At 37.2% G+C, this 14577-nt stretch overlaps 1 protein-coding gene across 15 annotated transcripts in view; it reads left to right on the top strand.

The window, feature by feature from the left end:
• Window positions 1-14577, top strand: part of ryr2 (ryanodine receptor 2) — a 394137-nt gene that overhangs the window by 211069 nt on the left and 168491 nt on the right. For 10 of the 15 annotated variants that reach the window (XR_010004274.1, XM_062975204.1, XM_062975188.1 and 7 more), the window contains 4 exons: window positions 467-570; window positions 1292-1375; window positions 2092-2251; window positions 7575-7670. Coding sequence is in view for 14 of the 15 variants with exons in the window: in XM_062975204.1 (XP_062831274.1) it covers window positions 467-570; window positions 1292-1375; window positions 2092-2251; window positions 7575-7670 (444 nt within the window). In the remaining variant the exon portion in view is untranslated. The remainder of the gene's footprint in view (window positions 1-466; window positions 571-1291; window positions 1376-2091; window positions 2252-7574; window positions 7671-14577) is intronic. The other 5 variants (XM_062975225.1, XM_062975213.1, XM_062975218.1 and 2 more) reach the window with 1 other exon arrangement.

Raw genomic sequence — 14577 nt, 5'->3', positions numbered from 1 at the left:
CAGTTTTATTAAATCTATGAGTATTGTTTTGGAATCCATATTCTGTTTGACAACAGTATTAATTGTTTCAGTTTTTTTTAAAAAAAAATCATTCTACATACACACATACTTACAGAGAGAAGTAAATAGTACATGTGCAAATATAATGTGAATTACTTATTAAAACTCAGATCTAAAATAGCATTTGTGATTTTACCATGACATTATTAGCTACAGATATAACCATACTGAAGCCTAATATAATATCAGGGGTGGACTATCGATGGCAGATAAGGAATTAAGAGCAAGGAGTCAGGGTTTAGGAACAAACCAAGATCAGAAACATTATTTATGGATTCATCTTTGCTGAAAAAATGGTTAGCCGGATATCCATGCGCCAAGTATTACCATGTTGCATAGACAGTACTCTTTTCTTTCCCAAGGATATTTTAGGTAAAACTGAAGCTGAGAATTTCATTCCTTGCAGGTTAGGGATGACAATAAGCGACAGCATCCTTGTCTAGTGGAGTTTGCAAAGCTTCCAGAACAAGAACGAAATTATAACCTGCAAATGTCACTAGAAACTTTAAAGTAAGTTTGTAACACATTCAGACTAATGATAAGTTCAGAGTTCAGATATATTTGAATGATCCTATTTGTGGCCTGCAGAGCAATATTGAGAGCAGTGAGCTACTGTCCTTTCTCACTGTCTGGCTTCCCTTTGTGAGCTTCAGGCAACACAGACAATTAGAGGGGTGTCTGTTATCAGGAGGTAGGACTTTGCCTTAGTGATAACATCCGCTCGCTTTATTAGGGCTTAACAAACATAAAGTCCTGCCAACATCCATCTGATCTCTGCCTTGTTCCCCTCTCCTCTTTATTGTTTTGTCTTGAGAGTATAGTCTACCCACATGTTACATGACTTCATAATATGTGGATTCATCTATTCATGAAGTCCCTCTCCATGGACAAGGGCATGTTGAGCTCCCAAAAGCAGCCCCTTTCCATAGGAAGCCCAACTTGACAGAGTCATACATCTCTCTTGGTTGAGAGAGAAGTTTGTCACCTTTTTCTGTCAAGAAAAGTGCTGTCTGGCTTACATTGCTTGACAGAGGAAGGGGGTGAACTCCTAGTTCAAATTTTGATTATTAAAGTTCCAGAATCATGTATAATACCATGTGTATAACCAAACCTCTTTTCATAAGGTCAGTCTATTATTGGTTTTTCTAAGATGCATAAACCGCAAGTAGTTACACCTTTGTCTTGAGAAATACCATTTCATGTTTGTAAAGTTACTGATCTGTTCCTCTAGAACCTTGCTGGCATTAGGTTGTCATGTTGGAATTGCTGATGAGCATGCTGAAGAAAAAGTGAAAAAACTCAAGCTTCCAAAGAAGTAAGTATGAATTGATAGATGCACAGATTGCAGTAATTACTTTGTGGTAAAAGTCTATTTCCTGGCTCTTCTCTCATATCACTGTACCTCCTCTCTATGGTTAACATAAGACTTGACCAATGTTTTACATTCAGATTGTTGCTAGTAGGGGACTTATTGGTTCCTAAATGGAGTAGAAAGCATTTCTAATTAGAAACTCTTACATGCATTGTAACAGTTCAGGTGTGTATGCCAGTAGGGCGCTGAGTATCATACTTTTAAACTTTATATCTTGATTTTTTTTTCTCAAGTCATCAAAGCTATGTGTAAAGTAAATTATGAGGGTATATTTAATTTTCCTTAAATTGTTTTGGATAATGGATTATCTTGTATAGCTTGAACTTCCTTCTTTGAGAGGACAATTCATTATTAATTCCATTTTCCAGCAAAGGCTGAGGTGCTGTTTAACATTTATGGAAAATCAAGTTCCACTGGTATATTTAGGCATTGGATCTGGGGTGCGGGGTGGGGGGTGATGGTATAAAAGAGGGGTGCTTTTGGCAAATCTTTCAGGATTTTGTTCACTTTTCTCCATAAACTCCTTTTTCATTCTTTGCTCTTTAAAGATAGTCTAAACAGAAATTGCAACTGAAATTTATGTAAACTGTGATCTTGCTTATTATTATTTATTTTTAAAATGTGTAGAGAAAATACTCACAGACTTTTTTGGTTGACAGTTATTTATTGACTAGTGGCTATAAGCCTGCCCCTATGGACCTGAGTTGTATCAAGCTGACCCCATCTCAGGAATCCATGGTTGATAAACTGGCAGAGAACGCTCACAATGTATGGGCAAGGGATCGTATCAGACAAGGTTGGACATATGGAATCCAACAGGTAGGTGTGGACATGGATGTTTGCAAATTAACTCACATTGTTAATCATATGGAATAAATATGAGTCTGAAATGTCAGATGTTTTGAGTATATCCTTAATTCATATATATCGAATTCTGTATCTGATATAAGTTTTGAGAACCCCAGAGTGCATTGTTTTGCTTTCTATTTAATGTAGAATAGTCCTACTAAAATCTGTGAAACTAATTTTAAATAATTCGTGTGAAAGTTATCATCTGATTTGAGCAGATGCAGTATGTTCGAGATGTTTTGAACTTTAGCTCCCAGAATACCTGATCATTGGCCAAAGCAGCTGAGGCTTCTGGGAGTTGAGGTCCAAAATACCTGGAGAAATAGAGTTTGGGAATCACAGTCTTCTACAGGATGCTTATAGGAGGCAGTGATACTCCTTTCTCAGCATCTCTCTGCCCTCCTACTGGCCGCCACATGATTGTGCAGGAGGAAGGAAATGGAGGGTAGCTGGTGAGGACTGACAGTGGTAACAGCCAGCCTTGTATAGCTGAAAGGAGGATGAGATGTTGGAAGTGATCCTCTTTGCTTAGCCATTTTCCTGTTTCAGATAGCAGCCATGCAAAGTACAACCAAGACAAGATTGCTTCTGGTAGGAAGAAACCTTCTCCACACTGTAAGAACATCTTGTAATACTGCAACATTCAAAGGAATGACTGCAGTTGGGAGGACTTGACTAAATTTATATTCTACCTTGTCAGAACAAATAATTTTTTAAAACATATCCCTAATAAAAACGGTTATGAGACAAATGGGACACATTACTTGAAAGTTTAAGTGTCAAGAAGCAGGAGTTGTTTTTTTATTTACACTTGTTTTCAGTCAAAACACAGAGAGCAAAGATCAGAATTATAGTCAAAGTCTTAACATTTTCTCGATTTGTGTCACTTCTAATTAGGGAAGGAGTTTTAAAGATACATTCCTGCTAAACTACACCAAATGGCTCACCCCTTTATCACTAAACAGACAACACATCTGTGTTAACTAGGGGATTCTAGGAGGTATGATCTCAAACAGTAACCTTTCCAAGATTTCCCATAATAATTTTTAAAACTAGGGATGAAGTGTGGTTCAAAGCACCAAAGAAGATTTGGAAGCAGGTGTTGCCATCTTGTTGTTACTCCCATAGCCCATAAAAGGAAACATTTTTTTTCTAACAAGGTTTAGAGTAAGGAAGATATCCAATGGGGTAATGGGTGCCCTGATGTTAATTGCAATTTTGTTGTAAAAGTCTTCATGTCTTGGGATTTTATGTGCCTGAGAGTGGGAGAGAAACTGAGTTGTAGAGGACAGAATAAGGCGTAGCAGGTTATTATGAGTTTAAATCACACTTTTTACACAATGCCCCACCGAAGCCTTTCTATCCAGTTTTTTTTAGTGTAAAGCAAACATCTTTGCTTCTGCCAGAAGATAACAGTAAGATTAATTTAATTTAAAGGTGCACCAACTTTTCAAGAAAACATTTTCGAAGTAGCGTTGTTTTTATTATGGCTCCAAACTTATGTGTTTCAAGCTATGCTTCATTATGTTCTGTTATAATACCATGATCATTTTTAAAATTCGGCACTCAAGATGTTAATCAAATCTTCATCTTTGCCTATATAGTGTATCATCACCAGCAACAATAATATCATCACCAGTAACAGCAGAAACATTAATCTGCATGCATATTTATGCTTTCATAAATAATATATATTTTTATTGGGCTGAATAATTTGCTTGCGTCATATTTAAGTCGATGCTATATATTTCTAGGTTGCATTAACCATCTACTTGTATTGTATTATACTTTATTTTTGTGCTCCAGTTCAAGGAGCTCTGCAAATGGAAACTGGTGTACATTTCAATGTAATTCCCATCTGTTATGAGATTCTTCTGGGTCTCAATGAAATAGCTTCTTCCTCTTTTTGGCGCAGATCCAGTGATTGATATGTGCTTCTTTATGCTTGTGGCTAGAATCAGATTAGCGTGGCACTCTACTTGTATTCATTTGAAAGACTGTTGTAGTGAAGGGAGAGGTGATAGAATTAGCAGCAAGTTGGCAAGCTACCTTTTTTCAATAGCAGGTGTTCCTCTTGGTTCTCTCTTTCCCTTTTTGTATGGATGCTGTTTTAAATAACTAATAATAAATGTTTTGGCATAGTATATGATAATTTCCATTGTCTATTAAAAGACAAATAGATTCAGTACAGAGCATAGACCAGGGCTAGTCAATTGTGCTTTGAGAAGAGGAGAGTTTGTGCCTTGCAGCACCCCGGTGAACCATGCAGTTATGTTTGAAAATCAAAGTTATATGATGCCATCGTCACTTTCGTTTTTGGCTTGTTCTTGGCTGGTGTATGTGTGTATGCGTGTGTGTGAAATAATGGCAAGATAAAGCAAAACTATCATGCTTTAAGGATGTTTGGTATCACATTAGATTATTTAAGGTGATGAATTGCCGCCAAGTCTTAAAAGTCCACTTTAGGAGTGTCCTGGAGGTTGGTGGGCTGTGAAAAAATGGGGGAACTTGTACTTTTCCTGCCCCTGCTATAGAGTTGAGATGGGTAGACACAGGGATCACTCTCTTCTTCTACAATTACAGGGATATATATGAATTTGTGGAATACAACTTCTCATCTCTTCAGTTTAGAAACTTATAGTGATCGCCAAAGCAAGGAAAGAAAACCACTCTCCACATATTCCGTTTATTATTACTTCCTGTTCTTTTTGTCATTGAGAGAAGTCTTACACTGAAAGTTAAAGTGCCTGATAACTTTACAGCACTACTTAAGTAAACAATGAGTAAAACAGCATTGATCAAAATTTGTCTTTGCACTTCATTCAGTGCTCCATTTTTTTCATTTTGTATTGAAATGCCACTATAATTAGATATATTTTGGATGAATGCTGAGTCTCTTTGGTCTCCGTAAGTAATTGATTTTGATATGATTTATGTAAAATGATACTCATACATTGTTTTAAAATGAATTTGATAGTCTGTAGAGTTTATTAACTTTCAAGCTAGTTTATTTATGAACAGAGTTTGAGATTTATTCATTTACTTTATTTACTTGAGTCTAGTGCACCTTTGATTGTAATGCGCATTATAAAAACAAAGGCAAGGAGAAGGAATGGCATCCGAACTCATCATCTCAGCCTGATGGAGGAGCGATAGTTTCCCAACTGGCCTCAATCAGTTCACTAACCTCAGCCTGATGGAGGGGCACAGGCAGGTTTAGGTGCACATTTCTAATGCACCATCTAATGCACTTTTGGCTATGCAATTAAGCCCCCCCAAAAAGGTGTGCATTACATTTGAGTAAATACAATATTTAATACGCTTTGAAGGTCCCCAGATGGTTTGTAACATTAATTAAAACAGAACAAGTTAAAAGCTAGCAACTTACTACTTAAAATAAAACAAAACAATCTAGTAGATGAGTTAGGATGATAAGACCTTTGCACTGGACAAAACCAATTCAAATACAACACCTACAATTAAAATTTCTGCCTAAAGCCACCAGTAGATTGTTGATCTCAGAGCAAGGGATGTTAATATTCAAAAGTATTTTGTTCTGTGCTTCATCATCAGTGATCACTTATGTCTGTGTATGATTGCCTTTCCAAGTGTAGGGTCATGGCGGTGAGTCTGTAGGTGATCTATTTTTGACCTGCATGTTCTTCCGCAGTGAGGACATCGATTTTCTGGTGGAAGGCAGTCCCAATCAGGGTTGGCTTGACACGCTTCCCCTTGACATTTTTCTCCCTTTCTCCCTCCATTCGTGCCTCTTCGAATTTCATAGCACTGTTGGTCACAGCTGACATCCAGTTAGAATGCTCAAGGGCCAGGGTTCTTGGGTTCTATGCCATAGTTTTTAAGATTGGCCTTAAGCTCATCTTTAAATATCTTTTCCTGTCCACCAACTTTCTGTTTTCAACCCCCCCCCCCCCAAAAAAAAACCCCCATTGCTCCTTATGTTATATTTTACTGTTCCAAACACCCTTCTGTATTGAATATTGCACAGGTTTTTTTAAAAAAAAGATCCAGTATCCACAGAACTCTTCTAGCTATTAATGAAGTATCCAACACTAATCTCCAGTTTGATGACTCAGATAAAGTACAGCAAACTGAACATCTAGAGTGGGCAGCTTAAATGAAATCAAATATTTACTGTTTAAGTGTGCAAACAGTACTTTGCCATGAATAAAGAGGCTGGTTCTAAAGTTCCATTGTGTAGCCAAATATTTTGATGAATTATATGTAAAAAATGATGGTGGAACATGCAAAACTATGAAATGCAATGTTCCAGTGACAATTGCCTAAAACTTGTTGATTCTTCCCATTTAGATTAGATTCATATAATCTATTATTGAATGATGAGTTAATGCATAAGCAAGCACCACTGACTCAGCAAGATTTCTCTGTTTGGGATTAGCAACAGGATTTTGACTAATGTTGTGAAGAAACATTTTTTCTCTGAAAAAAAAGAGTGAACAAAAAAGATTGCAATGCCAGGGCTAGAGAGGCTCATGTGCAAAAAATATATGATGTTTATCTAAATATTATATTGCTTCCATTTATTTTATATTTGCTTCTAACTTAGTATTCTCCCATGACTGCTACTGGTCACATCTGTCATCCCTTAGTTATTACTGTGAGATATTACATGTACTAAGGTAGTGCCATTGCTTGAGATATTTTAGCATGTAATCCTTTATGTGAGAAAATGGATCACTTTTATTCAATCAGCTTTGAGTCAATCAGTTTGCATTGAAGGCTTTAAAAAAGATGTTTAGAATAGAACAAGCTGTTATGAGAGACATAGAACTGCTGTTGCTCCATTCTTTCTTGTGTAATCATTTAGCAGAACATGTGGCATGATAAGGCATCACCACAGTGGCAGTTGGTGACATGAGACAGAGACTGAGCAATGCAGAATGCTTCCTTGTCATTTCCTGACTGATGTTAAACAAGATTTGACAAGAAAGAGAAAAAAATGAACCACAGAGGGAAGATATCCCTCTGTCCCTTCTAATGTCTGGCTCTGTTCTCAGCTATCCAAGGGAATTATTATAAGAAATAAACATGACCAATTCAACTGATTGTGTGGATAGTTTCACCATATTTCTTTCTGTGTCTCTAAAATTGCTAAATTTGATGCTTTAATTATTCAGCATCTAGTTGGGAAACCCCTTTACGTTGTTTCAGTTTTCTCCTCTGGAACCCACTGCTGCTTCCCAGGATACCTTTTAAGGGGAAGAGGCACTGTTTATGCATGATTGTACATAGTATTTTTATTCTGCTGCTGCAGAGCCAGCCAGCCAACCAGCAGAAGGACCACATGTTACTTAGTATGCCCTCTTCACAGAACTGTGCTGACATCATTGAGGACAGGGATCACAAACAAGTAAGTACTATTAAGTAAAGCACAGGTTCGTAAAATACATTGGTTTTCCATGGTAAAATGAGAGTCCAAAATAAAGATCCTACACTCTTGTCTCTGGACTTCTACCCATGGAGAGGATACTTCTAGAATGTGTTACTTGAGCAAAAGTAATGGTGGACAGTTTTCTTCCCCTGCAACCCCTTAAAGCCCTGTGAAATGTGCCCTGGAAAGTTGGGGATAATTTGCCTCCCAGGAGATGACTGGGGGAGGAGGAATAAATGACAATCATCTCTCACTCCAGTAATTGCATTAGCGAGAGCCTTTGTTAGATTCAAGGCTATTTCAAAATTGGGAAAAACCCAATAAGGAAAAAGCACAATTGGAGCCAATGAACAATGAATCCTGAGGTCCATAAAGTACTTGACAATTTCCCTTTATGGGAGTGTATTCTTCTTATCAAGTCACTTGTAAGAGGATCTTAATAAGACTGTAAAACTATGCTAGAAGGAGATGTATAAATGTAAAAGTGTTAGCATTTTAACTTCTGTTGTCATTCCTGATGCTTAATAATTACTGTTTTATATACATTATTTTATTCATATCCTATCTTGTATGGGACTCAAGGTGGCAAGTTTTCTTTGATTTTGCCTGTAGTTGCAAGACCTATCTGTAATTAAATTATTAACATAGACAGATTATGTATGTTAGAGCTAATCTGTGCTCAAGAGTACTGTTTGGATGAATATGAAAACAGTCATGCTTGATTAATTATATCTTGCTGTCCAGGATATATGAATATGGAATCATCAAATAGCTAGTGATTAATAGCCTAAAGACATCAGATCCTATCTGCTCTTGGATGCTAAGTCCTGGTTAGTATTTGGATGGGAGACCAACAATGAATCCCAGGTCCTGTAGGCTACATTTCAGAGTAAGAAACTGATGAAACACCTCTGAGTATTCCTTGTCTAAGAAAACCCAATGAAATCATGGGGTTGCCGTACTTTGACAGGTGACTTGAAAGCACATATACATATAATGACAGTGATGAACAGTTATTGATCAACTTCTTTTTGAGACATGAACAGTGAAAAGGCATGTTAACAAATAAATAAAGGTATTTAAACCGCATTAAAACCCTCCATCTTAGTAGCAATTTCAATACTGTATCTTGTGGCAGTGAATTATATCAATTACATGCTATTTGTAGTCACTAGCATGAAGTATGAATTGATCACATGCTGGTTCTTTCTTCCCTACACAAAGGGTTGGCCCAAGTCAAGTTCATAAAGAGCATGTGGAAGAAAGTTCCACTAGTGCCACTCCTCTTTGTGGTTCAATAAAAATGAAATTATAATAAATTACATACCCAAATGTTCTGCTTTATCATGACTTCAGAAATCCACTGCCTTTTGCAAATCAATATATTCAAAACCTAACAGTGTCCTTTCAGTGCCTAAGATACATAAAGTTTATATATACAAAATTAAACTATATTTTTGATCATATATACATCTTAAAGAAACTCAGTAAAACGTGTATTGTTAACTTATTACTGGACCATACTGTTTTTGATCCTGCCTATTTGCAGGTAACTTTTACATGTACTGTAATAGAAATATTTCAGATTGGTGATTAGTTCATTCAACAGATCACCAAACTGAATATCCAGTTTTCTAAAGTTGTATAGTTGTCTTTCTGTCCTATTGGTATCTTCAATCTAGCTTCTAAATAGCTTTTCTATAAAAGGCTCTAATTTGTTTCAATGAACAGAGATTATGATGGTGATGCTGTTAGAACCTATAATTTCACCTGTCTCATGTAAATACTGTATTCCAAAGTCTTTTGACAAAAAGGATGCATCCGCCTCATCTGGAAGTACATGATGAACTCCTCATACCTTTTCCTCAGGATGCTAATATTGCTTCGTTTCCTTGACATTCAGTAACAGCTGTGCTTTAAAATATTCAAACTGTGTTCTTTACTGCTGGCAGAAATGGATTTCACAGGGCTTTCCATGCTTCCGAAAGCATTCCAGTCCTTTTCATCTGTTTCGATACCCATATCTTCACACCAGTTTAGGACATGATCTGTTTTTAAATCACATTTTCAACTATGGATGTAAATTCTCAATTATTTTGTCCTTGCAAGTAACTACAGTACTTTTTTCTCTATCATTTGTCATATGCTTGAATGCTCTGAAGTAACACAGATGAATTATTCTGCATTAAAAAGGTTCACTGTACAGAAAACAATATTTCAACCTACATACTGAAAAGAAAATCCACAAGATGTTTTCTTGTCAATTGTTATTCCCAGCGGTCAGGAACCCTGATTTTTGGTCTAGGAATGATTAATACTCAATATTCTTTCTATTTGCAGTTTCCACCTGGAGATTATATGAAAATTTAAAATTGTTGGTCCATGTATGAAGAATGTGTTGTCAAAGAACAAAAAGCAAAGAATATGATTTTTAAATAATGATAACTTGCATATTTTTGGTTTAGATTAACAGATTTCTAATAGACTCACATCCTTTAATTGTGATTGAATACCTAGATTAATTCATTACCTTTCAGTGTCAAAGGGTAGTTAAGGGGTGCACTGGAGTACAGTATATCCAGGTAAATTGAAAAGAAGTTTGTGTTTGGCTAAGGTGGGTTTCACACCACTCAGATCTATCAGGTGTGCTCCTGCTTTCAAGAAGAAATTGCTGGTCATTAGTCCTTTGTCTCCTTGAAATCTTTACTTTGTAAATCTTTTTCAAAGCAGAAAAAGCTGCTGAAGCAATATATTTTATCCTCTTTTAGCAAAAGGTAGTTGGGAAGGACAGGATGGAAGTGGAGAATACCTCAGCAAGGGAAACAACAACAATAGAAAAGATCTGCAGAAGAGAGAAGGAAGGCACAAAAAAGAATAGAGCAATAGAGGATAAAAAATCTGAACAGTAGAGGAGAGAGGGAGGAGGAAACCTGGACATTTCAGCCCTTTGGAATTAAAAACGGTACTCTGTGGGAGTTGGGGACAGATAGCAGGACCAGGAAAACAGCTTGCCAGTGAGTGGGAGAGCCAAATGATTTGGCACCATGTGCTTGCTCATATTTAAGACAATAAATGTGGCTGCAGCCAGCAAGGATAAAAAGATGGTAGATGAAATAGGAGCTCTGATATCATTCTGTCACTTCTATTCTATTGCCTCTCTATGGCTCTGGTGCCCATTGTATCATCTTGTTCCCTGTTATGGAGACTAGCTCAATCATACAGGGTAGATATATTAAGGTAGGGGACAAAAAGACACTAAACAGCTTTGAGGAATTGGTCACTACAGGCTTTTCGTTTTCTTTTGATGGGAGTATATGCTAAGATTCTTTGAACCATTTATTTCAGGAACAATTCACCTGATCTGTTTTAGCGAGATACACAGAGAATTGGAAATTTCTCAAGTGAAACACGTGCTCCCACTTCTTTTCAAGTTAGTTGGCAAACAATAATTTGTCCCACTTTTATACAAAAAAAGTGAAGAAAATTTTCTTATTTTTTCTTTATCACCATATTCTGACATTATAGTGCAAAACAGAAAACAGTGCATGTTTCCCTGCTCCCTCACTCCACATACACCGTTTTGGGGGACTGTGAACTGGCCCCCTGTTGAAAAGGTTTGGGAACCTCTGTTTTAGATTATCCTGGAATGGACTGAGTTCTTGCCTTTAATAATAATAATAATAATAATAATAATAATAATAATAATAATAATAATAATAATAATAATAATTTATATACTGTCCTATCTCCTTAAAGGAATTCAGGGTGGTGACACACTCTTAACAACAACAACAACAACAATAACAACAACATGAACATGTGAAAACTGTGGTCAGCAAAGAATACACACAAAGGGTCAGAAAAATTCTCAAAAGCAAGCTCAATGGAGGCAACACAATCAAGGCCATAAACACCTGGGCCATACCTGTCATAAGATATACTGCTGTTTCTCGCAATCCCCTTTCTCTTCTCCCTCGGAAGAAGAGGAGGGGGATTGTGAAGAACAGTGGAAGGGCACCTTCCAAGCCTCGCTTGTCCTCTTCCTCTGGCAGGCTGGCTCTGGAGGGAGAGGAGGGGGAGGAAGAGGACAAGTGGCGGGGGCAGTGTTGCCACTGCTCCTTTGCTTCCCCTCGCCCTCCCTCGCCCTCCCTCACTCGTTGGCTCGCTCTCCGGGCCAGCTCCCAGCAGCAAGGGTAGAACCAGGACCCAGCCCGGTGAGTGAGCAAGAGAGCAGGGGAAAATGGCTGCCGCCCCCTTTGCTGCGCTGGCCCGGGAGGGGGTGAGCGAGGGAGGGAGGGTGCCCCGAGCCTCGGATAATACGGAGTGTTGGATAAGCAGAAGATGGATAAGTGGGGCTCTACTGTACTTGAAATTTGAAAAATGACCTGCAAAATTAAAAGTATTAGAATTATTTTTTTCTTGGGGTAACATGAGCAATACATTCTGATTAGCATTAGCTTTACTCCAGAAAATGCAGATGTTATGCAAAGATTCATGTAGATAATTTACTATGTATTGTAATGCTTATGCATTCAGTTAACAAATTATTCTGAACTAGATGAAAATTTCCATCACCCTCTAAGGGCTATCACACATGTACAATGCTATGATAGAACATAGGAAATGATTATAATTTTACTTATTCTAATCAACTCATTATTTAGAGTGAAGGGTACTTTTGACATCTTTTTATGTCACTCTATGATTTGAACTTGTAAAGATGTAATTTCAACGTTTGCTTTGCTATGTCAAGAACTTGTCTTGACATAAGAAATGTAAAGGAAGGCATCTTGGTTTTTTTGGGGTTTTTTTGTCCTCAGCAGAAAAAAATAGGCGTTGGATGGCAGGACATGGTGACCTTGGTATTTAACAGTTAGGTTGTTTACAGTGGTATTCTACTTCAGCCCAGTAAAAATATATGCTTTTGAATTAATTATAATAGAAGGTAATTCTTTTTTCCCCTTATATTATTTAGAATTGAGTCAATTGTTTTACGTATTGAAAAGTGAACATTTGCACTTTTTCTGCCTGATATTACATACAAACATTTTTTTAAATGGCCATAAGAATGTGTACAGTAGACACATGCATATATACAATCCAAGTGCACATACACGTCTATCTATCTATATATATTTACAAGTAATACATTATAAAGGTAATACTGTGGCTGTCTATTATTATGTGCTTTCAAGTTGACTTATTATATGGTATCCAATCATAACTGGATTCTAACCCTGTTTTCCCAGAGTTCTAATCCAGCACTCAGAACACCATATTGGGTCACTAGGCAAGCAATACACTTGCATGCTTTTATTAGTCTGTTATCAAATAACTGCTCTGTATCTAAGTGATAGCTTCTTAACTTTTGGTCCACTGACACTAATGGGTCCATAGATGTGTTTCAGGGAGTCATAAAGTGGTGTATAAATATCATTTGCTTTAATTCCCATTACTGTGAAAATTAGTGTTATGTTCATTTGTGGGAAGGCACATTTTGCCTGAAGTGGGGCAAAATCAGTTTAACTCACGATAACCCATGATACTTGCCAGATCAGTGGTTCCCAACTTTTGTCCCTCTAGTAGTTTTGGACTTTAACTCCCAGAAATCCCAGCTAGCTTACCAGCTGTTATGAATTGTGGGAGCTGAAGTCCAAAACACCTGGAGGGACCAAAGATTGGGAATCATTGGTCTAGGCAGCCTCTTTGCATTTGAAGCTTCCATCACCCTGCTCCATTAGGAATCCCCTTGGGGCAGAGCCTCAGCTAAGGCACTTCTGGTTCTAGGAAGAGTCAGCCTTTTTTTGTGACTGGAAGGTGAAGAGAGAGGAAGGCCGGAAGGTCTAAAAAATAGCACGTCCAGTTGGAGATGTATTCAAGTCCAGTCAGAGTTAAATATTGAGACCATCTTTGAGACAATTGAACACCATGCAAGAAAGAGACAAGAAAAAATAAAGATTCAAGAATCACAATTCAGCCAGAACAGTGTCTGTCTCTCAAAGACTTTACCTTTCTTCATAAAGACTTTGTAGTGAGATTCAGGAGGAGAGAAAGTCTAAAATTCTTGTCAGATAATAAATTCTTCTTTGATTCAACTATATACAGTAGTTTCCAATCAAGTAGTTAAGGTAGCGTGGGGGCAGAACAGGTCTTCTAAATCCTACTATTGGTCCTGAATTATTTCTTACTTACTGTTTATTCTGTAGACTTTGAATTTCCCTTTGGAAAGTGGATTTTGTCTGGAATACATAATACTGTACTGAAACCCTCCCTCAGTCTTCAAAAAACACAATTCAGTTATAGTCAAAACCATTTTTTTCAAGGGGAAATTTGATTCTTTACTTTTAGGACAGGCATCTCTTTGCTAAAAGTCACTTGTAAAATACTTAAAATGTACGTTAGCTACTCATTTCTGATTTTATGACTCTGTTATTTATGAGTCACGCAACCTATGCTTTTTTGGCAGCTGCTTGGTTTTTCCCCCCTTTTTTTATCTTCTTAGCTTATAACTTTCAAAGCCTTCTCCTTTTCTCTGTGTTATTGTTACTACCCATCTTTGGAATTTCCTCCAAATCTTTTTTTTCCTGAATTCCTCACTCTTCCCTCATCTCTCTTTTGTTTAATACTTCTATCTACTCCTTCTTTCAACTATCATTGTCTATCAATACACTTGGCCTTCAATCTGTCGCTTACTTTGCAGCTTCCTTTATATGTACAGTACCTGAATTGTGAGGCAGTGTGTTGTGGGCCTCTTCTATTCATTCTTCCATCCTCTTCTTTGTCACCTGTCATGTTTCATGCCACTCTCTGCTGCAAATGCCACCCACCAGAAGTGAGAAACCCTAGCGAAAATAGCTGCGGAGTCTATGAAGGGTGTGTAGAGCAC

The sequence above is a fragment of the Anolis carolinensis genome, chromosome 1, assembly GCF_035594765.1.
Source record: "Anolis carolinensis isolate JA03-04 chromosome 1, rAnoCar3.1.pri, whole genome shotgun sequence".
NCBI lineage: Eukaryota > Metazoa > Chordata > Lepidosauria > Squamata > Dactyloidae > Anolis > Anolis carolinensis.
The sequence above is the reverse complement of the archived record's forward strand: the minus strand, read 5'-3'. Positions and strand labels throughout refer to the sequence as shown.